Raw genomic sequence first — 16,579 nt, forward strand, 5'->3', positions numbered from 1 at the left:
TTAACATATTTATGGCTGGTGAATATATTTGTCCAAACCATGGTAGACTGAAAAAGTGGGAAACTTGTCTGGAAACAGTCATTATTCTGTCTGTTTAGTGCCCATAGTGGTGGAGCTCCAACAACACACAACACCTCACTGTGACGGCTGTAAATCAACAAAACCCACTGTCCTAAAACCCCAGGAACTCAATCCAAATAATCATTAGCGAGCTGACTATAATACTACTATTTACAAACCATCGCCATCATACTTGTTGGAAGCATGAAGAAGTACTAACGCCGGTGTTTGACTGTATATAGACGTTATGGCAGCCTTACACTTAATCTCCAAATCACCCTATGCCACTAACAAACTAAGAACCATTAAGCCTTATAACCAGTGTTGGGGAAAGTTACTTTTAAAAGTAATGCATTACAACATTGCGTTACTCGCTGCTTATAACAGAGAAAGCATTCAAGGGAACTAGACCAGAAAACAATCAAGCAGACTGGACACTACAGGATGAGGTCATGTGAATGACAACCAGGGGTATGTGCTTGATGATGTCATGCAAGTGGTGACATCCTAAATCCCAAAGAATTCAGAAACTTTTTGCACTTTCATTAGTGTGTGTACAAGATAGATAGATAGATATCAATAGAGCAATTCCATTATAAGTGCATTACATGTAGGTAACCCTATATTCCATTCATAAGAAAACTATTGGGGTCCAAAAATCACATAAAACAGATACCAACTCTTACAGCAAGAGAAGATTCATCAACTTCTTTGTTTATACTGTACCTTGAACACCTTTCCGAAGGCTCCATCCCCCAGGTCTCCCACAATCTCCCAGATTTCCTCCGGATTTGTGTCCCTGTGCACGTGATCATAGTGTTTCTTCTTCTTCTCTGCGCCCAATTTAAAGATTTTTCGGAAATTAAAGAAGGACATGGCCAGTTCCCACACGTCTCTTTCTCTGGTCGGTTGGCAAAGGGAGATTTCTTTCAATTAATGTCTAAACAATCGTAAATCAATGCAACTGCTATTGCATTCCCATTGCAATCCAATACTATTCAGTCTCTTGTCTAATCAGGAAACAGTGTTGACATGTTCGTCTTTGCACGTTATAATTGGAGAGCTTGGCGTGTTACACTAGCAGTCATTTAGTGATCAGTATGCCAATGCAATAATGCACAGACAAAGAAAATTCTTGATTCTAGCGATTCTTTGCTCTGAGAGAAAATCGTATTTTCAAAATAAAAGTAAATCATTAAAATGCATTAATCTACTGCGTGCAATGGTGTAAAGGCGATCTTGAGATGAATACATCCTTTCGAGGTAAATCATGAGGTTGTTGCTGTTCCTCGGAGTTTCGTGGATCTGATCCGTAAAAACATCTAGTTGTTTCTCTTTGTCTTTAAATAAAGTCTGACAAGAGGCTGATAAAATGTTTGTATCTCCGGTAAATCACAGTCCTCACAGATCGTACATCCTCCGCTCCTGGATTAAGAGCGAAACCTCTCCAAACGCGTGAAAACGCACAATAGTTTTTGTTTGGAGAAACTAAGCGCCTCCTGCGCGTGCGTGCGCGCGCCTCCTCTAATCTAGCGGATTGGCGTCGCTCGCTGTGCGCGTCCACGAGGCGCGTCGATTCTTCGCTGGGTTCGGTGACGCGCCTGCGCTTTACTGTCGCCTGCCGTCGTGGATGTCAACACGTCTCAGCGTTAAAGGGATAGTTCACCCAAAAATGTATATTTGATGTTTATCTGCTTACCCCCAGGGCATCCAAGATGTAGGTGACTTTGTTTCTTCAGTAGAACACATCTGATGATTTTTAAATCCAACCGTTGCAGTCTATCAGTCGTATAATGCATGGCAATGGTAACAAAACATCAAATTTTCATTTTTGGGTGAACTATCCCTTTAAATTGCACGCAAATACACTGGAAAAAAGAGTTTTTACTCAGAAATTGCTGGTATGTTTCACAAACGGTTACAATGCAACGAGAAGTAACACATTTAATTAAACGTGAAATTTTGAAGTGGAAGAACTGAGCTATTGTTTTCTTGGAAAACGTACTCCAATAATTTTTATTTACGGCTTCAAAAAAAAAAACGTTTTTACAGTGTACTTTTTACAGTGTATAGTTTTGAATTTTGAACACAATTAACAGAAGACTAATAAATTATGTATAGTCTTTTTGTTCATACACAATTATATTTATATTTTCACACAAATTGTGACCCTGGACCACAAAGCCAGTCATAAAGGTATTTTTTTATTTTTTATTTATACATTCATACATCTGAAAGCTGAATAAATAAGGACAATTAGTTAGGATGGGACAATATTTGGTCGAGATACAACTATTTGAAAATCTGGAATCTGAGGGTGCAAAAAAATCTAAATATTGAGAAAATCGCCTTTAAAGTTTTACTTAATATCCCAATGATTTTTGGCATAAAAGATCGATCATTTTTACCCATACAGTGTATTGTTGGCTATTGCTACAAATATACCCCAGCGACTTATGACTGGTTTTGTGCTCCAGGGTCACAAATAGTTTTGTTTTGTTTTAGTTTATATTTATTTCACTTGGTTCCGCTTCATTGCTTCATCTCAACTTCAAAACTACTGAACGTGAGCGTTCACAACTTGTAGTCAAGGCAACGGACGCAAACGGAGGGAGATTGAGCTCTGATTGGTCGCCGCCTCTCTGACTATCTTGACTGACAGGTCAATGCTGTGTTGTGATTGGTCAATGTTGATGTTTATCCCTCCGTCTAAAGAGCTTTGACGTGTTGAGATTTACTTCAACACGCTCGTTTTCCTTTGCCAGAACCACTACAAGAGGTAACACAAGCTAACTTACACAAACAATGCTTTGTCTTCTGCGTTGTCTTTCATGAAAGCAGAATGTATTTGCAGCTTTTATCAATGCGAGGTTCAAATTTACAGTTATTTCGTGTGAATGATTTTATGTGCCAGTGTAATATATTGGTGTCAGTGCAAAGCACAATAGCCTACTTTTAGTGGATGTTGTGGCTTGCCAACAATTATCAGTTATCATTAAATGTTAAAATGCAATATCATTTTTATATTATGCTCTTAAAAAGGAATTAAAGTATAATTGTTGCGCGGGACGCGTTTTCAGTGACGTGCAAACGTAGTATCTCAGTTGCCATGACAACCTGTCGGCGTTGTGGTTTATTTTTTATACATTTTGCTTGAGAAAACTTGTTTTTAGTGAGTCGAATCAAGACGTTTCGGTATAAACATGTCGTGATGCTTTATTGAAATGTATAGCTATCAATACCCATCAAAATGTCTTATTAAGATTTCTTATTGTGAATTATGTGACTTTACAAAATAAATGCTTTCATACATAGACCCAAACTAGAGCACAAACTAATGACTGCTAAAACATTTAGTCAACTGGGCACAGGATGCTCCAAAGCATTTACTTTGTTTCATTGAAGTTTTAATTTGATTAGATTGTAGTAACACAGTGGATCCAACAGGTGGCACCAGAAACCGTCAAAACTGGATCAGAAAGCCTGAACAGGTTTAGGTGAGCTGTAGGCCAGAAATGCAACAATAATGTTTTAGTCTCCAAATGTACCTCTCCTCACATTTTCCTTACTATTACTTGAACAGTTTTAGATTATTTCTCCATTTCTCAATGTTCTGATCCAGCTGACGAGGCCGAGGCACTGAGAAGGATGCTGAGGGCTCGTCGCTCTACCAGCCCCGTCAAGGGGGCATCTACGCAGCGCAGTCCCACCAGACACTCACCTGTTAAAGTACTACTAAGCCATCGATGCAGTCATATCAGTGAGATTAGTTTCTTTTCATTCTGCTAATTCTTTTTTTATGTCTCTCTTTTTAAAGGGTGGCACGTACAATTCAGAGCTAATGAGGGTGTTACGAGAAAGAGATGAACTACAAAACATGATGGAGAAACACGAGCGGCACCTCTCAGAGATCCAGGTCAATGTTAAAGTGCTCACAGCTGAACGGGACAAGACCAGAAAGCACTACCAGCAGGTAGACAGCGCCGAACCTCCCAGAATTCTTCAGGTTGTTGTGTTCATTTTGGGATGACACACATAGAATAAAACAAAGAAGTCCACATGGTTAATTCTGAGTATTGACTGTCTGAGTGTGACTGATATTTAACCTGCAGGTACAGACAATAAAAGATTTTTACAAAATTATTCTTTAATGATTAAAATATTATAATTTATTATTTAACACAATGTATTTTTAAACTATGCATCAAATTTGTTTTGATCAAATAAGCTGTTTGATTTGATTTGTTTTGATCAAAAAAGTATATGTATATATTTTATATAAATACATAATATAAATATTAGTAGTATTATTTGCCAGATAACATTTGTTTTGGCTCCACTACAATAACAATATACAGTTATTTTATTTTATATTAAATAAATTATTAAATTAAGACAACCAACAATGTATTAATTTAACACAATATTTTTTGCATCCTTTTGGTCAAATGATTATATATTTTATTAGTATTATTTGCCAGATTCTATTTTAATCATTTTTCATTCATTACAATAACAGTATGCAGTAAAAACAATTATTTCATTGTGTATGAATTAAAAATATAAATTAATAAATTGATTGCTTCCATTGTCCTCGTGGATAAAAGCGTCTGCTAAATGACTAAATGTAAATGTAAATATAGCCTATATATTTATTAGTTGTATTATTTGCCAGATAATATTTGACTAAATTATTTTGGCTTCATTACAATAACAGTGTACAGTAAAACAATGATTTAATTTAATATAAATGAAAATATGAAATGAATAAAACAATATTAATTGAATATTTTAGCATTTTTTTAGTACATGCATCACATTTGCATCAACAAATAATTATATATTTGGATATTTTATATAAATATATCTAATATAAATACATAATTATTTAATTTTGGAAACACACTTTATTTTTAACATTTTATTACACAGAAGAAAAGCACTGACTAATAAATATATTGCCAGTATTTCACTAAACAATGTGGCCTCAGATGTGCCCTGACTCCCCCTGCAGGCTCAAGAGGAGATAGCAGCTCTACGTCGGGAGGTCATGATGTCAAAGGCTGCACGAGGGCCCAAGAGCAGTGTGACTGCACAGAGCATCCTTAAACGAGTGGAGGCCGAGCGAGACGAGGCCACAGCAGACCTCCACCGCATGACCACAGAGAGAGACAGCCTGAGAGAGAGACTCAAGGTACGAGAAACAGCCTGATCTCAAGTACACTGGCTGAACATGTGTGTGCATTATGTTTGCTTGTATCCATCTGATGAAGATGTTATTTAGGAGTACTAAAGGAAAATCACTTACACACTAGAGTACAGTGATAAATTGAGTCATCTCACTGGGGAGCAGAGCGATAATACCAGGAGAGAGGTGTGCTTTTTTTAGCCTGCTGAGTGTATGTGTGTTCCCTTTGAACTGCACGTCGCCTCAGATCTCTCAGGAGACAGCCATCAGCGAGAGAGCTCACCTGGAGCAGAGGGTGGAGGACCTGCAGGTTGCTGTACTCACAGTAAGAGCTCTGTATTTATAGACTGCTATGGAACAGTGACGACAGCTGTAGATTGAACATACCATGCTTACTATAGTCCACAAGAAAGCAAGATCACAAATGAGATCTCAGTTATTGCTTTTAGACAACAATAACATTAAATCGAGAACAAATGGAGACTTAAGCTTGTAAAACATAGTCTGAAAAATCTTATTTTGAAATAGAACAGTAACTGAACCTTTAGATATAAATAAATAAAACAATTTTGCATGTGCATTTTTGTTGAATGCTATATCTGATGCATCAGGCTTTTACAGAGCTCATTATCGAGGAGGAAAATCACCTCAGAGGCCCAGACTAAGCCAAAATATTTCTAAATTATATATTTAATATATTTTTCAAAAGCCTGAAGCCTTCCTCGAGATTTCACAGCAAAATTACATGTGTACCATGACCTGAATACAGACATTTTTAGAATTATATTAAACAGCCTTGTATGTTTATATTTTTTTTATCTAATTCTACCAATAACAAAATACATGTCTTAACTGCTATCCACATTTATTTATGCTATTTATACTTTCTGTATATCAGCAGTGGTCTCGTTTGTTTCAATTTTTATTTCTTTATTTATAATGCATTTCAAAAGTCAAAATGGATACGTGAGTTGAAACTTAAATGTATTATGAGTAATACCGTTTTCTTCAGGGCTATCCTACAGTAAATCATGCCAAACAATACCTTAGTATAACATACTGCACTATACTGCACAATGCTATATTGTATCATACTATACTGTACTATAAACTGTAGTTATTTGCATGCACAGTTATTGTTATGGACTAGTGTCATTGTTTTGTGTGTGTCCCAGCTGGAGCAGGAGCGAGGAGAACAGAGAAGCAGGCACGCTCAGATGAGGGAGACCATGATGGGTCTGGAGGAGGAAGTTCAAGTACTTGAGCGAAAACTCAGTGCCAGTGAGGAAGAGCTCAGCCGCCTCAGAAATGAATGCAGCAGCCTCAGGTACACCAAAAACAACAAGATGTGTCCATATTTCAATGCTAACAGTTTTTTTTAGTTTGATACTGTTATTACCGATTTCTTTTTTTGTGTATGTATATACCAGACTGGCAAATAATCAGTTGGAAATCTCTCTGTGTGAGAATCAGCGAAGACTAACCTGCAGGATTGGAGAGCTACAAAACACTCATGAGAGAAATAAAATGCTGGATGAAAAGAATGGTAAGAAAACTAGATAGTACTGATATTTAATCTGTTTCATTTATTAATCAGAAGATGTCTTAGGTGAAATTATGCAAAGCTATAGGAAGAACAAAAATATACAATACCATTCAAAAGTTTAGGGTCATTAAGATTTTTGTAGAGAAATTAATGCTTTTATTCATCAAGGATGCATTAAATTGATCAAAAGTGACAGTGAAGAAATGCTGTTCTTTTAAACGTTCTGTTCATTAAAGAATCCTAAAAGAAATGTTTTTCATAAAAGGATCATGTGACACTGAAGACTGGAGTAATGGCTGCTGAAAAATATTTGATCAAATAAATGCAGCCTTATTGAGTATAAGAGACTTCTTTCAAAAGCATTACAAAATCTTTCTGAGCCCAAACATTTGAATGGTAGTGTGTCATATGTTAAATGTTTTGAATTAATCAGTTGGACAGCTGCAATCATTTTAGTGTTTAAAGGATATTTATGTATCATTGCATCACTTTTCCTTCGTGTGTTTCAGACTCTCTCCTGATGCAGGTGAGTGCTATGCAAGAGGAAGTGAACACGCTGCTGTGTACGGTCTCAGAGCTGGACCAGCACAGAGACTCGCTGCAGGAACAACTGGAGAAAAAGGCAGATCTGCTCAGCTCAGCAAGTGACCAGCTAGATGAGAAGGTACTACCTACATTTACACACTAAAACACATCTTTTTCCTTTGTATATTAGATTTGCTTGCTTTCCAGTTAGTTAGTACGCTTGGTGATATGTGTTATTTTCTTTCTTTCTTTTTTATAAGGAGAAAACCATTAGGAGCTTAAAACTGAGAACCGAGAATCTTGAGACAACTCTAATGTAAGTTCTCTATTAATTTTTACAGATTAACTGACAGTCATGTGTAGTGAATTTGAAGAGTGTGGTGAACAATTCTTTAATAGAAACTTTACCAAAGTTCTGTATAAAATACAGTTTATTGTATTATTTTCTTTTCCTTACAGTGTGTTATGTTCACCATCCAGGTATAAGAATCATGCTAATGTTGATATATCATAATTAGACTATAGTTCTTGACTCTAGCTCATGGCTATTAATTGTAGTGCATTTCTCCTTTATATACGTGAACGTTCACATGTTTGGGGTCAGATTTTTTTTTTAATGTTGTTGAAAGAAGTCTCTTATGCTTATCAAGCCTGCATTTATTTAATCAAAGATGAAGTAAAATCAGTTTTATTGTGAAACATTATTACAATTTAAATACTGTTTGTAATGTAATTTATTCCTGCGATGGCAAAACTGAATTTTCACCGTCATTACTCCAGTCTTCAGTGTCACATGATCCTTCAGAAATCATTCTAATATACTGATTTGCTGCTCAAGAAACATTTCTGTTGAAAATAGCTGTGCTGCTTAATATTTTTGTGGAAACATGATATATTTTTCAGGATTCTTTGAGTAGATGTTCAAAAGAACAGTAGTTATTTAGAAAAATGTAGAAATATTTTGTAACATTATACATGTCTTTACTGTCACTTTTGATCAATTTAATGCATCCTTGTTAAATAAAATTCATTTCATTAATTACTTTTGAATGGTAGTGTAGTTTCCTCTGTGCATTTGTAGTTTTGACTGCTTGAGTGTATGAGTATGTGATGTATTAGTATGCAATGAGACTCTTACATCCTAAAATGTAACATGCTGCATTTCCTCAAATGATTTATGAGTGACTATGAAAATGAGTGGTGTTGATGTGACTTCCTGTCCGCAGAACTCTGAGGGAGACCATAGCTGGCAGAGAAAGAGAGCTGGATGTTCTGAAGAGGAAGCTGTCTGACTCTGAAAGCGAGATGGGCACAGTGATTAAAGTCAAAGACGCCACATTACAAGAGAACGGTCAGCTGAGGGACGACCTTGACAAAGCACGTCTGGAAATTCAGGTACTGTAGCAAACTGTTTTATGCAAATTCATTGCAATAAACAAGATAACAAGACCTCCAACTTTCTTTTCAGACTCTACAGCTCAAGCTGGATGAAGCTAATGAGGAAATAGAAGACTTGCAGAAAAAAGTCCAAGTTCACATTGCTGACATCTTACGCACTGAAGATCTGTTGTCTGCTAAGGTGGAGTCATTTAAACAAAAAAGGGTGTTAAAACAGACAACAAGCATGTCCTGTTTAGAGTGTTCTTGATTGTTCTTGTTTGTTGCTCTTTAGGAGCGTGAGTGCAGAGAACTGCAAGAGTCTCGAAGGAAAGTGTCTCTTCAGATGGAAAGCTGGGAGGAACAGGCCAGACACGCTGAAACCACTGTCATCGAACTCCGTCTTGAGCTTCACAACTCTAACTTAGAGATACTTCGACTCAAAGAAAGAGCAGACAGCCTGGAGAGCAGCCTGCAACAGGTCACTTGGCCATCATGTCTGTGTTGGTTAATATGCAGGAGATTCTCAACGCAACCCAAATGCTCACTACAAGACCGAAGCTCATAAAGTTTTCGAAGCCTCATATTGTAGCAAACTCATATAGTGTGCCCATCGCTAATGTTCATCAGACTGGTAGTGTGCACTTGGCTTTAGTTAACTAAGTCTCTCATAAATTGTGGTTTGTTGCTGTGCCCAGGCACTGAGTGCAGAGCGGAGTTGTACTAGTCAGCTGTCTCAGCTGAACCGAAAGATGATTCACATGGAGGAAGATCTGCGTCAGGCCCAGACTGAGCGCACACAGGTGCAGACTGACCTGGAAAAAACACGGGAGCTCTGCGTCAAACTGGATGTCAGCAAAGAAGCTGTGAGTGCTTAAATTGGGTTATAACAAGTAGATATTTTTGTATATTACCTACTTGATGTCAGGGCAACAACTGTAAGGATGAAAACACACATTATTCAGTGCTATAGACTGAAGCTTTTTTTGTAGAAAGACAAAGCATATTGTACGTTTTTATAGACAAATTACTATAGAGGTTTTTGCAGCACTGCAAACATGACCAAGGTAAGACGCAAACATACAATCCCCAGCTCTAACAGCAGCGTCTATTAGGTTACTGGGCCTTTTTTTCTCAGGTTGTATTCACTATTAATTGGGTTTGGGTTTTTGTAGAAACACAAAGTACAGTTTTTTTTTTAAAACACACCTGTAGAATTTGTGCAGCACTTCAAACACAATCTAGGTGGGGCTTGAACCCACAATCCCAAGATTTGGAGCTCCGCTTTTTCCATTAAGCCACTGGGCCTCTGGCTTGTTTGATATTCAGTCTTTATTGAATCTGGCTTTTTGTAGAAACACAAAGTTTTTTTTTTTTTTGTAAACATATTGCTGTAGAATTTGCAGTTCTGCAAACATGACCCAAGTGGGACTTGAACCCACAATCCCCCACTCTAGAGATTGATGTTTTATCTGTTAGGTCACTGAGTCTCTTGCAGGTTTGTTTGTTTTTTTTCCTAGAAATTTGTTTTTTTTCATAGAATTTGTTTAGCACTTCAAACATGACTCAAAACTCACAATCTCCATCTCCGGAAGGTGATGTCATTAGGCCTCTACCAGGTTTTGTGTTCCGGAGGCTGATGCCTTATCCATTAGGCCACTGGGCCTCTTATTTGGGTTATATTCACTATTAATTGAGTTTGGGGTTTTGTAGAAAAACAATGCACATTAGAACTTTTTTTTTCCTTTTTAACCAAATTACCATAGATTTTTTGCAGCACTGGAAACACAACCCAGATGGGACTCACCCACAATCCCGAGCTATCCATTAGGCCACTGGGCCTCTTGCGCAAGATATGATAAATAATCTTAGACTTCCTTTTGCTGAACACAAAGCAAATCTGTATTTAAACCCACATCAGACACTGACACAGTGGTTCTTAATCCTGGTCCTGGGGACCCCCCAGGTATTTTGTAGCACTGAAAATAAGACCCAGGTGGGACTCAAACCCACAATCCCCAACTCTGGAGGCCACTGGGGCTTTTAATGTACCTTTTTGGCTAATCTCAACCTCAAACAAATGCAAAATGGATTTTGCTGAAAGACTAAGGATAGCTGTAGTTGTTATTGTAATGTTATGCTTTGAACTCACATTCTCCACCATCAGAGATTAATGTTTCAACTTTTCAGATGCTGCAATGGGAATTCGACCTTTTTTATTCAAACTAGTTCCTAATTGAGTAACTTTGGCTTTTTTGCTGAAAGATGTAATATATTCTAAAGTGTTCTAGTTTGTTAACAAACTATCATACAGCATTTGTAGCACTGTAAACACAACCCAGGAGGGACTCAAACCCACAATTTCCAGCTCCAACAGCTGATGCCTTACCCATTAGACCACTGGACCTTTTGCACCTGAAATTTTGGTAATCTCAGCCTCAGATTCTCAGATTGGTGAGACCCTTAGAACATCAGCCTAAAAGCATCTGCTAAATGATTCGATGCAAATACATGTAAAGATTTTAAATTCTGAGCAATTTCTGGGAAGAACTTAATTTAAACTAGATATTTAATTTCTTAAATGTTTTAGGGTTTTATGCATTTAACGTTGGTTTTATGCGGAAACCAAATTGCCTTCGAGAAATGAAACAAGGACAAACTGAACTGAAATGTAAATAAATGACTAACACAAATGTCTATGTGCTTGTACTGTACATACAGGTGCAGCGTGAGCTGGAATCATGCCGCTCTGAGATTGAGCTGTTACAGAAGCAGCTGAGCGGTGAACGTCTGTCTGTTCAGACTTTGGAGAGCTTGCTGGTGTCTTCACGAGAAAAGGAGTTACAGAGGCAGCTCACCTCTCAGGAAAGACAGACCGAAATACAAATTCTCAAGGACAAACTCAGCATGGCTGACAGCAAAGTGTGAGTTTAGCACGTACACATGTCTTTCTTTCTGTCTTCGTCTTCCACTTACTGTCTTCTTCCCTGTCTCTAGGAGTTCTCAGAGTAGGCAAATGGCTCAGCTGAGGACACCACACCTTGCCAGTTCTCTTGAATAAACATCTCCATGTTTCTGTGCTGGGATGTTTTTTTTTAATACGTTACTGCTAAACTACTTATTTCATAATTTATTTCGTTGTTTTTTGGTCATTGATTTCTTAGAATCAATATAATTTTTGTGTTTTGATTTTTTTGTTCATCCTTGTGATCTGTTTAGTTTTATTTGTTTTTCAGTTTGCTTGTTTTGCTAGGATAATGGTAATGGTAATCTTCCTCTTTATAATCGCTCCAGTTAATTGAAAAACAGAAATAAACGACAAGCAGAAAAGGAAACCAAGCAGTGTAATAATGCTCATTAGAAGAAGCGCACCTGTACGCCTCAGCACGCAACGTGTGTCGTCATCACGTGGGTGTGGCCAATCAGGTGCGCTCACTAGTGTCGTTGGGTCTCAGAGCTGCGCGCTTTTTGTTGATGATCTAAGCGCAGGTGCGCACTTCTGCATCTTCATTTCGCAGAGGTAAGGCAATAATATGATGCTGCTTTAATTATCTATCTATCTTGTATTACTTCATGAGTCAAATTTAGGCACTCTTGTATTGTAAAAACAACTTTCAAAAGGCCATCCTCAGAAGATAAAAAATATATTTGTCAGGAAACCTTGCAATGAAAGTAGGCTCAGAGACTTTAAAAGTTCCTCCGATAATTTTAAGCCTCTGTGAAATAGAGGTTTCAAATTAATAACTCTTTGTGCATCAGACGCATGTTCACTGTTACTGTATGATGTCATGCACTTGTTATGGTAGTGTGCATTAGGTAGTAGATGATTATAAGACACATGGTTACTGTACATGGCTTGTGAAGTGCACTTCAACTTTAATGACTGACGTGTAACTTTATAACAATATATACCAGCAACCTACACAGATAGGCCTATTCATTTTTAATTTAAGATGTATGTAATGTACATGCAGTATAATTCCTTTGGTACGGCTGTTTATCAATGCATCATGTTGTGATTGATCTCCTACATTTGTGTTAAAACAGGTGTGGGATGTTTTCTAGGAAGGGAAGTCTGTGTCTAGCTCACATTAATTGTAATCCAAAGGTCAGTTCGTTTAAGATGAAAGCAACGTTTAGGAGGGGTAGTGTATCTTCAAAACACAGTTAATGTTCAAGCAGATTAGTCACTCTCTCTGTTGAGAAGTTAATGTTTGCAGAACAAACTGTCATGAAAGGAAAATAGAGTCATATGGAGCTTCAAGGATAAAAGTGAGTGAATAAATCTTATAGAGTGACCACAGATATAGAGTGACCACAACAGCAATGAGACGTTTCACTGTTTGCATTACGCCGCATGTCTAATGCCACTCCAGACCCAAAACATACTATTTTGCCCTATGTTATATTTGTTATCTTTTATAGGCTGCCAGCTAACAGGAAAGTTCCCAAAAATTTGACAAACAAACATTTTTCTTGTAAAATTTGTTCAGAGTCGTCTCTTTAAAATATTCTCAAAACATTAACAAAAAATGATTTTAATTAAAAAAAATGTCAATTTATTCAATATTTGCGAACTTTTCACTTTCATAACATGATGGAACATTAGCAAAAAGTTATAGAGCAGGGTACTTGTTTCAGAACATTCAGAGAACATTCAAAAGTAATGTGCCCATAATGTTTGCATAATTATAAAATGGAAAATGTTCTTAATATTGTCACTAATGTTTGCATAACCCAGAAACAATGTTTTTAAAAGGGTAATTTTTAACATTCAGAAATACTATATGTCTCATAGACAACCTGAAAAAAGCATAACAAAAGTTTGTCAGGGGATTTTAGTGAATGAACTGAATGTAGCACAGGCTGTACAGTGTACAAAGATGGGCAGATTGCATTTCATCTGGGTAACATGGTACTTGAATTGAGGCATTCATACCTGAAGAAAAGAGAAGGTAGAGTCTAAAAGAACGAAGGCAGAGAAAGTGCGTTGCTGTGAGAGGGATGGCATTACTGGAGCAGTCTCAGGGTGTTGGCTTACATTAGGCCAAAACAACTGGCTGCCAGCTACATAATGTTGTCTCCATCTTTGGTTGCTTATAAAGGAATAATGTGGGTCTTTAGGAGCAGACTGAAAGGTCGATTAAAACTTGTTGACATTCGCAAGTTGTGTAAGCTGTTGATTCAGAGCTTATTTTTGGAAAGGTCTTCTGGGAAACTCCTCCGGTGTCACCTGCACTGTTTGAACGTAAGCTAACCTGTCTGAGGCAAACAAGATGGAAAGGAAATTATGTCACACAAAACTCTTATGTCCTCGAAAATCAAAACTCATACAGCCTTCATGTGCTATCAGAAATGTCCTTTTTCCCTCTTTTGAAGTTGTAATTATGCGGTTGTTGTGTTTGAATGCTTTGTTGTCAGAAAGAATAGGAATAATGGAGGATGCCAGATTTCTTGGGGAAATCTAAGTCTTTAACCAAAGTGTACTGAACATTATTCAACATCCAATCGAATTTGAATAAAATGTAGCACCCCATTCATTGTCAGCCATATAAATGTTGCTCTAGACAGTCTGGGTTCAGGAGTTTCGATCAAATAAATGCAGTTTCACAATGTAAAATACATACAATATGCATCAAACAGTTATTTCTATATGTAAATATGCTCGACTGTAACAGCTTGAGAAAGCAATGCATTTGTTGTGGAGAAAATGAATAAAGCTCAACAGTGACTAATAGTTCTCTCCCTCTGACAAGTTTCTGGCCTGTCCAATTTAGAAGCTCAGGTATCAAAATAATCTTTTTCCCAGTTTCCCAGTCAGAAATACAATTTGAGAGCCCGTTCATGTACAATTTATGACTGGAATATTCATGATAATTCCAAACGCATGCAAAAGCAGCATTAAACTCAATATAAATGTGTTGAGACTGTGATGGGACTTTATACACACATCTCAGCATTTTGCTTAGTTTTTAAATCAGTGTCTGTTTTAGTGCACTCTGGGCCACTGAGATATGCAAATACAAAAAAGCACCTGGCATGCTTAAACCAGCAGTTTTCAATGTCAGTACTGGAACAGGACAACAGCTTATGAACTATATTACATTTTTAATCAAATTTACCTTGGCCAAATCAAGAGTAACTAACTACAGAGGGGGGTGGGATGTCATTGTTTGTTGGCATGCATCTGGACTGAGAAGAAAATTGATGCCAGCTTTTTAATTAATTTAACATGACATGCCAAAAGTCTGAACAGCAGTCCACAACATCATCCTATTCGCTGGTGATCTGTAGTTGAAGGTGAATGTTTAACTGCATCCCAGAGATGCTTCGGTGAGTTATTATCTGACAAGCCAGGAGGCCAGTTCAGATTTTTCAAATCAATAAAATAATTTTATTGTAGAAACATCATAGGCACAAGTGTAAAAGTATAACACAATGTACATGTGTTGTCTTAAAATGTCACTACAATATAAGTTGTATAGAATATATAGTATATATTATACTGTAAACAGTATATACATAATACATATTATAACATAAGCATACAGTATACACTGTGGACAAAATGTACAAGTACTTACCAGTGTAATAGTGAAATGGTTTAAGATTCAGGTTTTTGTCTCTAGGAGACATGTGGAGCTTGGTAAAAAGCCATGGCCTAGTTTAAATTCAACCTATTCAAATTCTAAACCACTATGAATGCTCTACCTACAATATGGTGTTCAGATCATTTCTCATTTCAGAAAATGACCTGGAATTTAATTTTTTCATGGCAATTATTAAAGCCAACGATCACTTTAATATTTAGGTGAAAAGCCACCTGCCTACAGTAATTATTAACTCCTACAAAGGAAAAAGATGCTTTAGTAAGAGCTTTTACTACAGATCGTTGAGTTTTTAGAGGGACTTTCCTTGAGTTCAAAGAGTTGACCAGGTCAGGAAGGTGTATGCAAATAGACAGAAAATAATTTAAAGGAATAGTTCACCTAAAAATAAAAATTTCTGTCATCATTTACTAACACTTGTGTCAGTCCAAACCTTTATGGGTTTCTTTCTTCTGTGGAAAGCTAAATGTAGCAGTACATTGAAAGTGAATGGGAATGGATTGTTGTCAAACTCCAAAAAAATCCCCATACCTTAAGTAACCAATGAGAAGATCCCAGTCAGTTTTACAACATTTAATTTAATGCCCTCACATCCTGCTGTTACTACGAAACTCTTTGTTCCTGCTCTCTCTCTCTCTCTCTCTCTCGCGCTCTCTCTCTCTCTTTCCCTAACTCTTTCTGCCATTCTATAATCTCCTCTTGAATGTCATTTGGAGATGGCAGTGATCTAAAACTATCAAGGACTGAAAACCACCACAAAAAAAGCCAAAGAAGAAAACAAAGGAAACTCTCAGACGAGGAAGATCATTCTGCATCAACTTAAAGCTTCTGGTAAGTTTAGAAGTTTCTATTTAATGTTTTTGTTCATTTTTCAGTTTACAACCAAATTTAGGAATGTATTTCCTTAGTAATAAAGTGTGAATCCAAAATCTGATTGAAAGGTTTTAGAATTCTGAGAAATTTGAAATGAAACATTATGACATATGAACATATTCTGCAAATGGTCTTTACACAAATGCATTTTTCAAATAAATGTTTTACTTAAGTTGTTATATTATAATATAATTATAATATATTATATTATATGATTATAATGATATTATATATTCAAATTTTTAATAAATTGTACAGAAATAAAATAATTCCAATAATTTTAAAATTGTAAAAATTGGAGAAATGCAATATAGAGGCATTTTCACTTGTATTTTAAAGGGGTCATATGATGTTGCTAAAAAGAACATTATTTTGTGTATTTGGTATAATGAAATTATTTGT

At 36.6% G+C, this 16,579-nt stretch overlaps 3 protein-coding genes across 6 annotated transcripts in view; 2 read left to right on the forward strand and 1 right to left on the reverse strand.

The window, feature by feature from the left end:
* The window catches only part of slkb (STE20-like kinase b), a 26,535-nt gene extending 24,971 nt beyond the window's left edge, over nucleotides 1-1,564 (reverse strand). For both annotated transcript variants that reach the window (XM_016470228.1, XM_016470218.1), the window contains exon 1: nucleotides 787-1,564. In XM_016470228.1, the coding sequence (XP_016325714.1) occupies nucleotides 787-936 (150 nt within the window). In that variant the 5' untranslated portion in view covers nucleotides 937-1,564. The remainder of the gene's footprint in view (nucleotides 1-786) is intronic.
* A 1,204-nt stretch (nucleotides 1,565-2,768) lies between these two features.
* Nucleotides 2,769-11,757, forward strand: LOC107676161 (testis-specific gene 10 protein-like). The gene is made up of 17 exons (XM_016470686.1): nucleotides 2,769-2,839; nucleotides 3,650-3,789; nucleotides 3,878-4,033; nucleotides 5,075-5,254; nucleotides 5,496-5,573; nucleotides 6,200-6,214; nucleotides 6,424-6,575; nucleotides 6,679-6,794; nucleotides 7,304-7,458; nucleotides 7,580-7,635; nucleotides 7,779-7,799; nucleotides 8,546-8,714; nucleotides 8,788-8,898; nucleotides 8,992-9,177; nucleotides 9,395-9,562; nucleotides 11,418-11,620; nucleotides 11,694-11,757. Exons 2-17 carry the CDS (start codon nucleotides 3,709-3,711, stop codon nucleotides 11,755-11,757), a joined length of 1,911 nt encoding a protein of 636 aa, XP_016326172.1. The 5' UTR covers nucleotides 2,769-2,839; nucleotides 3,650-3,708.
* Nucleotides 11,758-12,177: 420 nt separating this feature from the next.
* The window catches only part of cracdlb (cracd like b), a 14,918-nt gene continuing 10,516 nt past the window's right edge, over nucleotides 12,178-16,579 (forward strand). For all 3 annotated transcript variants that reach the window (XM_016470878.1, XM_016470890.1, XM_016470882.1), the window contains exons 1-2: nucleotides 12,178-12,216; nucleotides 16,021-16,135. The gene's annotated coding sequence lies outside the window, so the exon portion shown is untranslated. The remainder of the gene's footprint in view (nucleotides 12,217-16,020; nucleotides 16,136-16,579) is intronic.

This window comes from Sinocyclocheilus anshuiensis, unplaced genomic scaffold (genome assembly GCF_001515605.1).
Source record: "Sinocyclocheilus anshuiensis isolate Anshui unplaced genomic scaffold, SAMN03320099.WGS_v1.1 scaffold469, whole genome shotgun sequence".
In the NCBI taxonomy this organism is placed as follows: domain Eukaryota; kingdom Metazoa; phylum Chordata; class Actinopteri; order Cypriniformes; family Cyprinidae; genus Sinocyclocheilus; species Sinocyclocheilus anshuiensis.